General features: G+C 45.0%; 1 protein-coding gene and 1 long non-coding RNA gene across 4 annotated transcripts in view; one reads left to right on the top strand and one right to left on the bottom strand.

Annotated features, from left to right (window-relative positions):
- Positions 1-12,497, top strand: part of ZFHX3 (zinc finger homeobox 3) — a 244,021-nt gene that overhangs the window by 213,558 nt on the left and 17,966 nt on the right. For all 3 annotated transcript variants that reach the window (XM_027516111.1, XM_027516108.1, XM_027516109.1), the window contains 2 exons: positions 4,069-4,202; positions 4,356-4,556. In XM_027516111.1, the coding sequence (XP_027371912.1) occupies positions 4,069-4,202; positions 4,356-4,556 (335 nt within the window). The remainder of the gene's footprint in view (positions 1-4,068; positions 4,203-4,355; positions 4,557-12,497) is intronic.
- LOC113876653 lies at positions 280-4,785 on the bottom strand. The gene is made up of 2 exons (XR_003506551.1): positions 4,512-4,785; positions 280-4,223 (listed from the first exon to the last, which is right to left on the bottom strand). It is a non-coding gene; the product is annotated as an uncharacterized LOC113876653 (long non-coding RNA).

Below are 12,497 nucleotides of genomic sequence, written 5' to 3'. Positions count from 1 at the left end.
TGACCCAGCATTTCGCTGTCCCAGCATCCCTCTTGCCTGGCTTCACAGAGTATGTCATGCACGACGTGTGCGCTCGCGTGATTCCTGGCCATGTTTTTAAACCCTTTGAAGTGCCAGGAGCCCAGCATGTTGCCTATGGAAGATTCATTGAGATTTAACACATATTTTCATATGACACAGCTGCCAAAATGAGGAAAAATTGCTTTAACCGGCAAAGTAAAAAATACCACCCGAGGTTTTGCACAGTATGGATCCAAATATCCACATTTTCATGGACAGTTGAATTTAAATTCTAAACACTTTAATTATAATATTAAAAATAATATAACTACATGACAAACTGAGGAAATGGGGAAATGCTCTATGATGCCATCACCTAAATACAGCAGTCATTTTCATTCAGTCTTTTTTCCCAATCCCTATTTTTTTACAGAGCTGTATCATGGTATAATGCACATTTTATCTTTTTTGTTCCTTCAGATTAACATTCTCAAGGACTTTTCCACATTGCTGCACAGCTATCATACGTAACCTCATCTAATAGTGAAGAGGCTGTCCCATGGTTTACTTAACCATGACTTTTGGTAAAAGATCTAGATTGTTCAGTTTGGCTAACTGAACAGGTGGCTAACATCCACTCCTGTTCAGTTTGTCTTCATTGAAGAAGCCACTATAGGTTGTAACCCTTCAAGCTGTGACCAGTATAAACCAGTGGTTCCAGGCACTGTTTAAAATTATGGCTTGTCTCTGGATGCATATTTGTATTTTACTGCTGTGGTGTCAGAGTGGCCTTCAAGTGACGACTAATTTTTTAACAAATAAAATGTTTTCTAGACTTGTGACATCTCTTAGAATTTAAGTTAGACTTGTAGAAAGTCTTCAAACCACATTGCTTTCCCTTTTGGTGTCTGTACTACCTCATTTACTGATGGCCTACAATGTATGCTAGGGACAGAACTGAAGTAGGAACTGACTTTAGGACTCTGGCCCTTGAGAAGTTGATCAGAGAGAAGCAGCTTGAGAAAAGGTTAGACTGTCATGGCCAGGAGTAAATCCTGTTCCAGCCTACTGATGGAGAACTTGCATAGCTGTTTGCCCATCTACAGAAATTTTATAAAGGCTTTGGCACCATGTTTGATAGGGACTGACATTTTAATGTCTGGGGTCAGGCTAGGAGGAGGCCTGTCAGCCTCGTTAACCTAACTCTTTGGAGCAGTCCCCACATCACCCAGGGAGGCACAATGGAATTGTAACTGGGTGTTAACAGACTCTGATATGATAAAGGCATGGCTTTATCTTTAAAGAAGCCTAGGTGGCTAACGTCCACCTCTACACAAATCTGATCTAATAAAAATGCAGCTTGCCCCAGAGAGAAGTGCGATGAGCCCTGGAGTGTTTACACCGGTGGATGCAGGGTTTCGCATTAGAGCAGGGCTGCTGTGCTGCTCCAGAGAAAGAGGAATGAGTGCGTGAGTGCTGATTTTATTTTTTAAAAACACTTTAGAAGGACTCCTTAGCTTGAGCATACAAAGGAAGCCTTTAGAATTCCAGAGCAATATGAGAGTATGGCGGTGACAGGGCCGGTTTGGGGGAGGATGATAAAAGTGCCCCTCTTCATCCAGGGAAAAGAAGAGTGGCTTCTGAAACCAGAATTCTCATCTCTGCAGCCTCTTCACAATCATCACGCGTTCGGCACTGGAGGCAGAGGATGGGCCCCTCGTCGTATGAGGAAACTAGTGCTGCACTGGGCTGCGCTGGGTTTGCTTTTTTCAGTGAGTGAGACGAGTCTGGAGCCTCAGCCTCCGACTTGTTCACCCACACTGCCCGTCAACTGCAGGGTTGACAGTCATTCTGGGCAGGGCAGGGGGGTGGGTAGCATAGATGGAGGGCACTGACAAGGTGGCATCATGGTCCTTTAAAAGCAAGTGTTGTTTCAGGTCAGGCAGACTAACTAAAAAGATGGAGATGGGTGTTGAGAGGAGAATTCTGTATCCTGGCTCACCCCTAGAGGAAGGGAGAGCCATATGGCAGCTCCTTCCTAACTGTAAGCCCTGAATCCTACAGACTGGGGCTGGAAGTGAGCAAGGTAGAGGATGGCTCTAACAAACAGGCATCTGAAGTAGCTATCACCTAATGCCTCCACCACCGCCACCCCATCTTTAGGAGGAATTTGAAGAGCTAACACATGGAAGACAACCAATAAGCAAAAATGAAAAATGATGGAGATTAAGGAATCTTCTGGGGAAAGGAAGATCTCAAGTCCTTGAAACATTAATTAAAGACTCTTATTGTGGGAGTGTGCAGGCAGCAGCCCATCATACTCAGAGGTCTAAAACCCGTGACACAGGGTTTCGAGGGATCAGGTCTGAGGGAGTCTGGGAAATGGGAAGTGGGCCATGGGGGAACCAGACTAGAATGTTACAGCACCTAGTTAATCGGCAGCCAGTCCATCACATTAAATATCCAGCCGTCATGTATTACCTTTCAAGTGAAAATGAATAACTCCCATTAAGAGCAAAATGGGTTTGAAGTCGATTCGAGACAGATTAAAGTACTGTTATGAATGTGTGTGTTGGGAGGAGGAGGGGTCTGTATGTAATATGCTTGTCCTTGTACTTTTTAAATAATAGATGTTCTACAAACTTATGTAGACCAGGTTACCAAGATACTGGGGTTAAAGGTCACAAGATGTGCATTCTGGGAAGAGCATCCACTTCCTGGAATATTTCCTGCATTTCACTTTTTTTTCCCTCAAAATTATTGTGTGGCCTTATGATTTTAATGAACAAAATTGATTTTTTACAACTGTTTATTAAAGCACACATCTGTAATGACAGCATCTTGTGTATCCACATCAGAACAAATCTCAAAGCTGGAAACACGTGCTGGGTAACTAGACTGGATGAGACAGAAAGCAGTCTGACTGAAGAGTAGAAATGAGGCTTTCCATACCAATGACCTCTACATGGAGTCAAATGATTTTTCAGTGAGGGCAGAGCACAGTGGGTATGTCTTGTCTCGCTACCATTTTTAGGATTTTTCTTCTTGCCTCTTGTAATGAGATTCTGAAAAATGGAGTTCCCCATCCAAAGCAAGTGAGAAGGCCAGCCTTAAGCTACTGACCAGGTTTCGGAATAACCAGATCTGACCACTTGAGGATTTGTGTTTATGCCAGAGGAGCTCTGCTTATTTATCCTGGTTAAACCTTGTTAGCCCAACTGTTTTCTCATCCAGATCTTGCAGGTCTCTTTCCGTGACTCAGAGAACTCCTTCCGCCACTGCTCTGTGCCCACTGTTTGCTGCTTAAGCCTCAGGTGGTCCTCCTCCCTCGTCAGAGTTTTGTCTTTTTGGTGACATGGGGGTGAGAGGGCATGGTCTGGGCAAGCAGATAGGAAACTCTCTCTCTGAACCACCCACTCTGAGTAAATTCTTGTGTCTGGAGCACTGGCTTGTTTATAAGTTGGATTTATGCCCTGCCTAGTTCCACTCTTAAGTTACGTCTCCCCGCCAAAAGCAAGTTGCTGAACCAAAGCTTGATTTTTTGCATGTGAACACATACATGCAAAAAATCAAGCTTTGGTTCACATTGATTAGGTCTCCTTTGATTTCAAGAGCTGTGACAATAAAGTTGGGAGCATACCATTGATTACATCTATGAAAGTCTGTCTGGTTCTTGGGTTGACTCGTGTTTGGCAGAGCAGTTGGTGAGACTTCCCCAGCCACCCTCATGAGCCAGCAGGTTGTGTCTTGATCGGCGGGGAGGGGGGTCAGAACAGACTGAATGTAGGTTTATCCAACTCAGAGCTTTTTAGTCCATTTCTTCACCTTTTTTCCTTGGTGTTCAGTTGTTAAAGTTGTGTAGTGACAGAAATTCATAGGCAACAGAAACCAATGCCTGCTTCTTTCCCACTGTGCCTGATAAACCCATCCAGATGCTCATCCTCCTTTAACTTGGGTGTTTCACAAACACCCTGAGCTATGAATGAATGTTGACTCTCACCCAGCACGCACCCTCTGGGAGCTGGCCTGGCCTGGCTGCTGGATTACATCTTCTGCTTTTCCTTCCAGCATCATCAAGCCAAGCAGAGAAGGAGCTGACAGATTCTCCCGCAACCTCCAAACGCATCTCCTTCCCAGGTAGCTCGGAGTCCCCTCTTTCTTCAAAGCGACCAAAAACATCAGAGGAGACCAAGCCGGAGCAGGTGAGGCCCGGAGGGGCTGTGCTGTGGGAGAGTATTTCAGTTACCTGGGGGGAGTGGGATGGGGAGTGAAGTCTTGAGTGGATGGGCATGGGACAGACACTGTTGCCATGGGAACTGAAGAGTCAACCGGCGGGGTGGCTGTGTCCCCCACAGATGTACCAGTGTCCCTACTGCAAGTACAGCAATGCCGACGTCAACCGGCTGCGCGTGCACGCCATGACGCAGCACTCGGTGCAGCCCATGCTCCGCTGCCCCCTCTGCCAGGACATGCTCAACAACAAGATCCACCTCCAGCTGCACCTCACCCACCTGCACAGCGTGGCGCCCGACTGTGTGGAGAAGCTCATCATGACGGTAAGGCGGCCGGGAGCAGCTCCTCAGGGCTCTTCTCTCCCCAGGGGTCAAGGGTGGCACTGTGATATGGGCAGGAGGCTGTGCTGCTGGACGCCAGAGGCAGGACAGAGTTGGAAATGTCAAAGATGGTCCTATGACCACTGTCAACCTTAGTCTTGGCATGATGGTGACCCAAAGGGCTCTGTGTTTCTCAGCATTCCTCATCATCCTCTCCCCTCCAGATGCAGAGGCCTGCAGGGAGTTAACTGCAAGTTGTCATTCAGGTTCTCCAGGCCTTTACTGAGCAAGTCATATTCTAGGTTGTTCTCAGATTCATTATGTTTCATTTCATCCTCACAGCCACTCTATTTAAAAAAAGGCTTGACACGTTTACATTATGGCTCAGAGAAGTTCATTGCTGTGATGCCACTTTTAGGTGGCAAAGTTGAGATTTGACCCCAGATTCTCCCACTCTAGGAATGCAGCCCCGTGACAGGGGAGTCCCTTGGGTGGATGCTTTCGTTCTCAAGGCAGGAAGATGCTCATTTGGGTAGCACGTGTTGAATCATGAACAAGGGCTTTGCATTTTGAACATGAAGTTGCTGTACTTGTGGGGCATGTCTCTAAGTGGCCACTGTAAACATGGCCCCAAAGATTAGTACAAAGACTTAAATATAATGTGAAAACTTTTCAAAATACTGCAGGTGATACTAATGTATGTCCTAAGTGATGTTTCGTCATGAGGAATATACATTCGGTGCTGCGTCAGGGGAACTTTAGCAGCCAATGAGAAACTACGGTGACCTCTGTGCTGCAAGTGTAACTTTCCATGGGTATTTTCAAATAGATTGGTGAACATGTTGAAAGATTCTCTGTAAGTGGAAACTTACTTTTGTGGATGGTGGGTTTCTATGTTACGAGTTTCCTGGGAATTCTCTCCAGCCTTGGGATTTTCCTCAGGCTGTCATACTGGGTTGGCCAAAAAGTTCATTTGGGTCTAAGTAAAAATAAAAGACACATTTTCCCATTTTCACCAAAAACTAATGAACAACATATTTCCTAGCTGAATGGACTTTTTGGCCAACCCAGGACTTCCCACAGCTGACCTGGAACTGTGGGAGCCTAAAGAAGCAGGAAGAGATGTGAGGAGGGAGGCATTTTCAATACATTGTTCTTTGGCTCTGGTGATTATTTTTCCTGTTTGATATCACATTGGTCTAGGAAATATGAGCCTGTAGTAATCTGTATGATTGGTTTACATTAGACAGTGTTTCATTTATATATTCTTAAGGGCCAGTATATAAATTTTATCTCTATAGCCATTGTTTGTCATATTAGTTCTTTTATAACAGCAACAGTGTGGTACAAGGTAGCAAGTCTGGTGGTCATTTGAGTCTTCATTTAACAACAGGATGTTACTGCTGTGTTTGCTTGGGTACTAAATTCCTAAGAATTTAGGAGGTGTTACTCAAGCAGTGATTCTCAAATCCTTTTTGGGGGAGACTGGTAAATATGATTCAGTAGCCTTACTGGGTATTCTATGCATGCTAGTTTGACATCCGTTATTAAGAACTCTTTCAAGTATTCTGCATGTACCAAAAAAAAAAAAAAATTTACTTGGCTGCACTGGGTCTTAGCTGCAGGAGGATCTTCAGTCTTCAGAGTAGCATGTGCGATCTTTAGTCGCGACATGCAAACTCTTATTTGTGGCTTGTGGGATCTAGTTCCCTGACAAGGGATCAAACCCAGGCCGCCTGCATCGGGAGCAATAAGACTTAGCCACGGGACCACCAGGTACATCCCTACATGTACAAAATTGTGTGTATAATGCCAGGGAGCATAAGGATACCCACAGTTCACCCATGGAGCCAGGTTAATAATCCCTGTTTGAGAAAACTCCCCAAGAACATAATTGTGTAGGAGAAATGCGCTCCCTAAAGGGGCTGTGCTTGGCACCTGTTCAGAAACCCCTGTAAACCTACCTCATTTTCCCACAGCACACAATGGAGGTGTTTTCTAGACATTTCTGAAAAAGTGTGTAAATTGTGGGAAATGTGCTGACTATAAGGAAGTTCATTTGCTAGCAACGGGAGACAGTTAATGGATTCAGAAATAAAGTTGAAACTTGTGGGAACTGTAATCATGTAAGGGTTTTACATTTGACTAAAGGTGTCTGTAAGGTCAGTTTGATGCCCTCTCTTTGCATGAAGATGGAGTCACTGCATGGCTGTCGGTTGAACTGGTTTCTTAAGTCATGAGGATGTGTTGTGTCAAGCTAAAGAAAGCAGTTCCATCTCCATCCTTTATCAGGATCAGCAAGAAAAAGACAAGTAGCCAAGGTTGGAGGGGAGTTTGTGGCCATACTTTGGGGTGAACCCAGGCACCCTATTTGAGGGCTGGACTGCTCATCTTGGTCTTGACCCTAACAATTAAGTAGCTGCCACTGTCCTCCCTCTGAAAAGTATGGTGTTAAAATGAAATTTTGAAATTGTTTTACAACTGTTTATAGTGAACCTGTGGTTAAAATCATGCCCCTGGAGGCTATTTTTATGGCAATTTTATTAGAAAACTGTCCAAGGGGAAGTATTGGTTAGACTTTTTGATGGTGTATCTGTTTGTTCCTGGCCATCTAGAGCAGGAAACTCTGAAAACAGCATGATGAGATATGCCTCTCAAATCAGAGCTCCATTTTCTAAACTGTATCATTAAGGAACGGTCAATGTCCAGTCATTCATCCTCCCAGAGGAGAAAAGTTATGTCTGCTTTATCTTTGAGTGGCCCGGATGAATGGCAGTGAGAGGAGTGAATCTTCTTCCTTGCCAGATGGTTTGACTGAATGCACTGCCTTTGGTTCAGACTAGGAAAACCTGGCAAAATCTACCAAACAGACACCTCCTGGCAGATGGGGGGTGTGTCCATGGTATCTGAAGCTGTAAATTCTGGTAAATATTTTTTGCTGTCTGGGCCCAAGGTCTCAGGATCTGGCTTGAATTGGGTTTCAGTCTCTCTAAAAGTAAATTCCACCTTGATAAATGGAAATAGATTACTTTCTATACAATGTCTTTCCGTTCAGTTGTAAATGGAGAGTGTTTTGAGGAGGCTTCATTTAATAATACCTTATCAGACAGCTTTCAGGAACCTGCAGTGTCTAATATGTCTGTTGCTATGGTAACAGCTGCTTGCTTATGCTCTGCATCTCATATCTGTGTCCTCCATGGGCCCCCTTCTTTTTACCGATGAAGGGGCTTGAAAAATATTCTCCACTGGGAACAATTGCAGCTCTGGCCCTCTGCTATGGAAACTGCACCCACAGCAGTTCATTCTGCTGGGCCTGTGGGAAACAGAGCTCTGAAGCTTGTCTTTACACACATGGTAAGAAAGAAGGAAATGCATAAAGCTTAAGGCAGTGAGACCAGTGCCCCTCCAGGCCCCACTGAGCGGCTGGCCCCCAACGCCAGTCATACAGCACTCTCACCTAGTGACAGGGAAGGTCGAGAGTCTGAGTCAGTGATGGGGGTAAAGGAGCCACTGCTTGTGCCACCTCTTTTTGCTCACTTTTCTAGGGGAGGAGGGTTGAGGGCAAGGGGGCCAGGTTTCTAGCCCCTAAATGAGAATAGGAAAGACCACCTACAATAATTTTCAGTGGTCCTGAATTATTCTAACTAATCACTGTCCTTCTAAGTGGCAGGACACACCACTGGGATTGAAAGCATTAACACAGGGAAACTGTCTTTGTTCCTCCATCACTTAGCAAAGTGTGACCTCATGGCGGAGAATGGGGCTAAGTCTGGAGCAGCCAGGAACACCTTTTTCTCTAGCCCTTCATCTTTGTTCCCTTTAGTAGTTCCTAATTATCCTGTATGTTTTGTACATGCACTGATTCCCCTTCACAGCTCCTGGACCCACGCTGCCTGCAATTCCACAGCTCCCACCCCCTACGCCTCACCCCACCCCACAGCTGTCTGACTCCTGTGATGTTTTCGGTCAGCATCTCTCTCTGTGCTCCCCGTGTGCCCGTACATCTGAGTCTCTAGACCAGGCTGGCCGCTTGGCCCCCCTGTATCAGGGCTCTCGGGTGGCCACTGGCCCTGAGGCTGTGGCACCCACTTGGGCACCAGCTCTCACTTTGTCTCCATCTCAGAGGAAGGTAATGAAAATAATCGGGCTTCATTAATTCCAAGTCCTGTGAGATGATAGCCATTTGGAGCCTGTTTGCCAATTAGATGGTCTAAATTAGAAGTGACCTTGGTATACTGCCACTGCTTGCCTCTCTGAGTCTAATGAAGCTTTTCTCTCCAATTCAGTCTCCTTCTCAGCTCTCTTCTCTCTCTCTTCTGCTGTGTGTGTGTGTCTGTGTGTGAGAGAGAGACAACTGTTCATGTGTTTCCTGTTCTACCTATCTCCTTTTTTCATTCTTTCTGATTCTTAGATTTTTAAAATCTGGTTCAGGGCTACATTTGTTTCTGGCCCATATGAATGTTAATATTGCTCTATAATTTTTCCTCATGGCTTTTAGGTTAAAAAAAAAGAGCCACATAGATGACATTTTAGAAGGGAAACGAGACAGAGACATGGCCTTCTCGACACCAGGGTCCAGCGCCCAACCTAGCACAACTGGAAGGTAGTTAAAAACAAAAACAAACAAAAAAAAACTCTGAGGCTTTGCTGCCAAGCTGTGCCTGGCTTGCTGGCTGCAGGCGTGTGGACAGCTCCTGCATCCTGGCAGCCATTGAGGTCAGAGGAGAACGTGAGCAGCTAGACCCTCACTGGCACCATCAACTCTAGATCCCCCACTAGCTAAAATGCTAAGGTCTAGAAGCATTGGCTTTTAAAGAATAGGACCAATACCTCATTCACCAGGTGTACAGACTAGCCAGGTCTGCTGGGAAGGCCTGTGTCTGAGGTCCTGTCTTTCCCTCTGTCATCATTTCCTCTTTCTTTCCCTTCATCTGAGGCTCTTCAGTCTGTTTATTTTTTACTGAAATGTGAAGGATTTCAGTCTCTTTGGGAGTCTAAATTTTGGCAAACCTGTCCTTTCACTTGGAATAGGGAGCCTTTCAGAAAGCAACTCTACTCAGGTGAGCACTGCCAAGGCTGTGGGGATGAAAGTCTCAGAGAAGTGAGGTGCAGTACTTGGGTCTGAGAAGATACCTTTGCTTGCCAGCATGTGGAACTTGTTGGTTGCACTGATCTAACCTCAGGGTGGCCTTGAGGGATGAACTTGCATGAACAGTCCCGTTAAGAATTTAGCAAAACTTATATACCCCTTGGTTGCTCAAGGTGTTGTATTTGGCCATTTCACATCCATGACCCAAAGAAAGCAAAGAGTGTGGCGGCTCCTTATAATCCAGCTTCTTCCACTGAGAAAGAGTAAACATCAGCAGCCCCTCCTGAATGTCACAGTGGGGACCAGGCCTATATCTAAGACTCTGGCTTTTATAAGATGAGTCCTTGAGGCTTTCAGGCCCACTCATGTCATAGAAACTTGAAAGGCATTAAATCATAATCCTAAATAATGGTGAACCAAACAGGAGGTATTTACAAAGCCATATCACCTTTCCTAGTAGTTCAAGGGCAATTAACTTGAGTCCAGGAATTTCTCTCTAGGGAGCCTGTGATTTCCTGAAATTATCTGCAATAGTCTGTTTGAAAGTATTTTTTCTAGGAGCCTGCCACTTTCATCAGATTTCCTAATGAGTTTATGATATCTAAAAGGTTAATTATTCTGGATGTGAGCTTCTTGGGCCCAGGGACCCGGTCTCGCTCTGTCTCACAAGCAAGTGGCATAGGGACCTTGTACAAAGTTTAGTGAATGATGGTCAAATGAATGGACAAGCAGAATCACTTGAGGCCCTCCCTTCTCATCAACTGAGTTGTTCTGGAATTGCTTAAGCATGAAGATTTTTCTTCACGTGAAGTAGAATGCTTCTACTTCTATTGTCATATATGAAAATTGCTGAAACTTGAAGATTTCCAGTATCAGTGCACAACTCCCCATTTCTCACTCTATGTGAGACCTGTTTACCTTTCTGAAAGGTTCTATTGCTGCTCAGATGATACTTTGTTCCTGTGTTCCCATCAACTCTGCATACCTGACTTGGCTCAGAGAGGCAGGAAGAAGGCATGTGCTATCCAGACTGCCACCAATCAAGAGAGACTCAAATTTTGAGGAAGTCATGGCTCTAACAGATTGAACTTTCTTACCTCAAAAACTTGGACTTTCAGTCAGACGTCTGTTTTCAGTCTTAAGTCCCATTTATACATTAGTGTCAAGTATGGGAGAATGTAATTTAACATACTCATTGTGTATGAGTGTAAGGTTACTGGAAGAATCAATCTACATGGATGTTGATGTGGCACGAGTAGGTGTTTGGACTGAGTGTGGTCTGGCCAAACCTTAATCTCTTTGTTCGGCATTTGAGTCTATGGTTGGGGGTGCTGGGGCTGAGTGTGTAATGGTGGCATCCAGTGCTTGGGGGGGTCTGCGGCTTGGACACGTTTGGTGGGGGAGGGTGGGGCCTGGTTATACTGTGGGCAGGTTTTGTCCCTTCGCGTGCCAGTGTGCTCTGATGCTCCTTGTGAAAGGAAGGCCTTTACAGAACTGTGCTTGGCACTGGTGAGTGACCGCCTTTCCCAGGGACCTCCAGCCTGGCTGCATGGCCGCCATATCTGATTGGGAAACAAGGGGTGCTGAAGGAACTCTGCCCTTGGCCAACTTACGTCATCTTCTGTGAGCACAGCGCCTCAGTGAGGCATTGGCAGGACCGTACTTTTGGCTGTTGACCAAAAAAGTGTGGAAACTGTGAATGACAGGGTTGAGAAGCTGGTAGGATAAAGAGGAGTGGACACAGACACAAGAACATTTAACGTCCAAGAGCTGACATGGGGTCTGTCAGTGTCCTGCATAGCAAAGCGGCTTCCATTGCAATCTCTCTGTTCAGACACATGGGCAGATAGACCCCGTCAGAATTTCTAGATCCTTAGGATTCCCTTCAGGAGTCTTCCTCTCAAGTCTCCTGGGAACTTCTTGTCCATTAAGATTTTATATGCTGAATCTTTTTCATTGGTTTGCTTTCAGGGAGAGGTTGGGTACACTATAGATGAGAAGATGCAGGTAGATAAAAGTAATTACTTAAACATATATGGGGCAAGACTTACAGGTTTGGAGGCCCAGATTAAGATGCAGAGGAGCATGTGAGGTTGATGATTATATTTCGGGGAGAGTTAATTGATGGAAGGTGAAGGCAGACAAAGAACCGCTGCTTACTGCCTTCTTGAATCCCAATCAGGAATTATGATTAAAGTCTCAGCGAGACAACAGAGGGCTGATGAATTGGTGTCTTTTTTTTTTTTTTTTTCTTTTTTGCCGTCATTCACACTTGATTGACTTCAACCTTTCAAGTGCAAAAGTCTCTCTTTTCCATTATTATTCATAGCCATCTGAGTTTTTCTAATTAAAGTGTATGAAAACAATTACTGATCCGTCGTACTGAGTCTGTTAGAGGGGATGTCTGCCTTACTGTAATGCGTATAAAGAGCCCACAGTTTTCTATAATGATGTGCAGCTGAGGTGTTAGATAATTTTATTCTTTTTTACTCTGTAGGGCTTTTTTTTATTTCTCATGATTCATTTTTCATAATTCCTAAAGATCCCAGGAAAGGACTGATCATGCAGCTACAACTGAGAAAGGTGGTGGTGGGGAGTCTTTTTTTCCTTTCCCTTTCTCCCCATCTTGCCCCCAACCTCGTGCTCCCCCTTGGTTGAGGACTATAAATTAATCGGTGACCTTTCACTTCTTGGATTCCCGCTGGACTCCCCAACCACACTGGTCAGAAATGCTTTCTATTAAAAAGAAAATAGATGGAATGAGTTTGGCAATCTCTGCTCCATTCCTAACGATTCATCAACAGCTAGCCTTAACCAGCTGCTGGCAAGCTTTGTGTGAGGGTGCAATGTCTGTG

This window comes from Bos indicus x Bos taurus, chromosome 18, assembly GCF_003369695.1.
Source record: "Bos indicus x Bos taurus breed Angus x Brahman F1 hybrid chromosome 18, Bos_hybrid_MaternalHap_v2.0, whole genome shotgun sequence".
NCBI lineage: Eukaryota > Metazoa > Chordata > Mammalia > Artiodactyla > Bovidae > Bos > Bos indicus x Bos taurus.
This window is presented reverse-complemented; position numbering and strand designations above follow the sequence as displayed.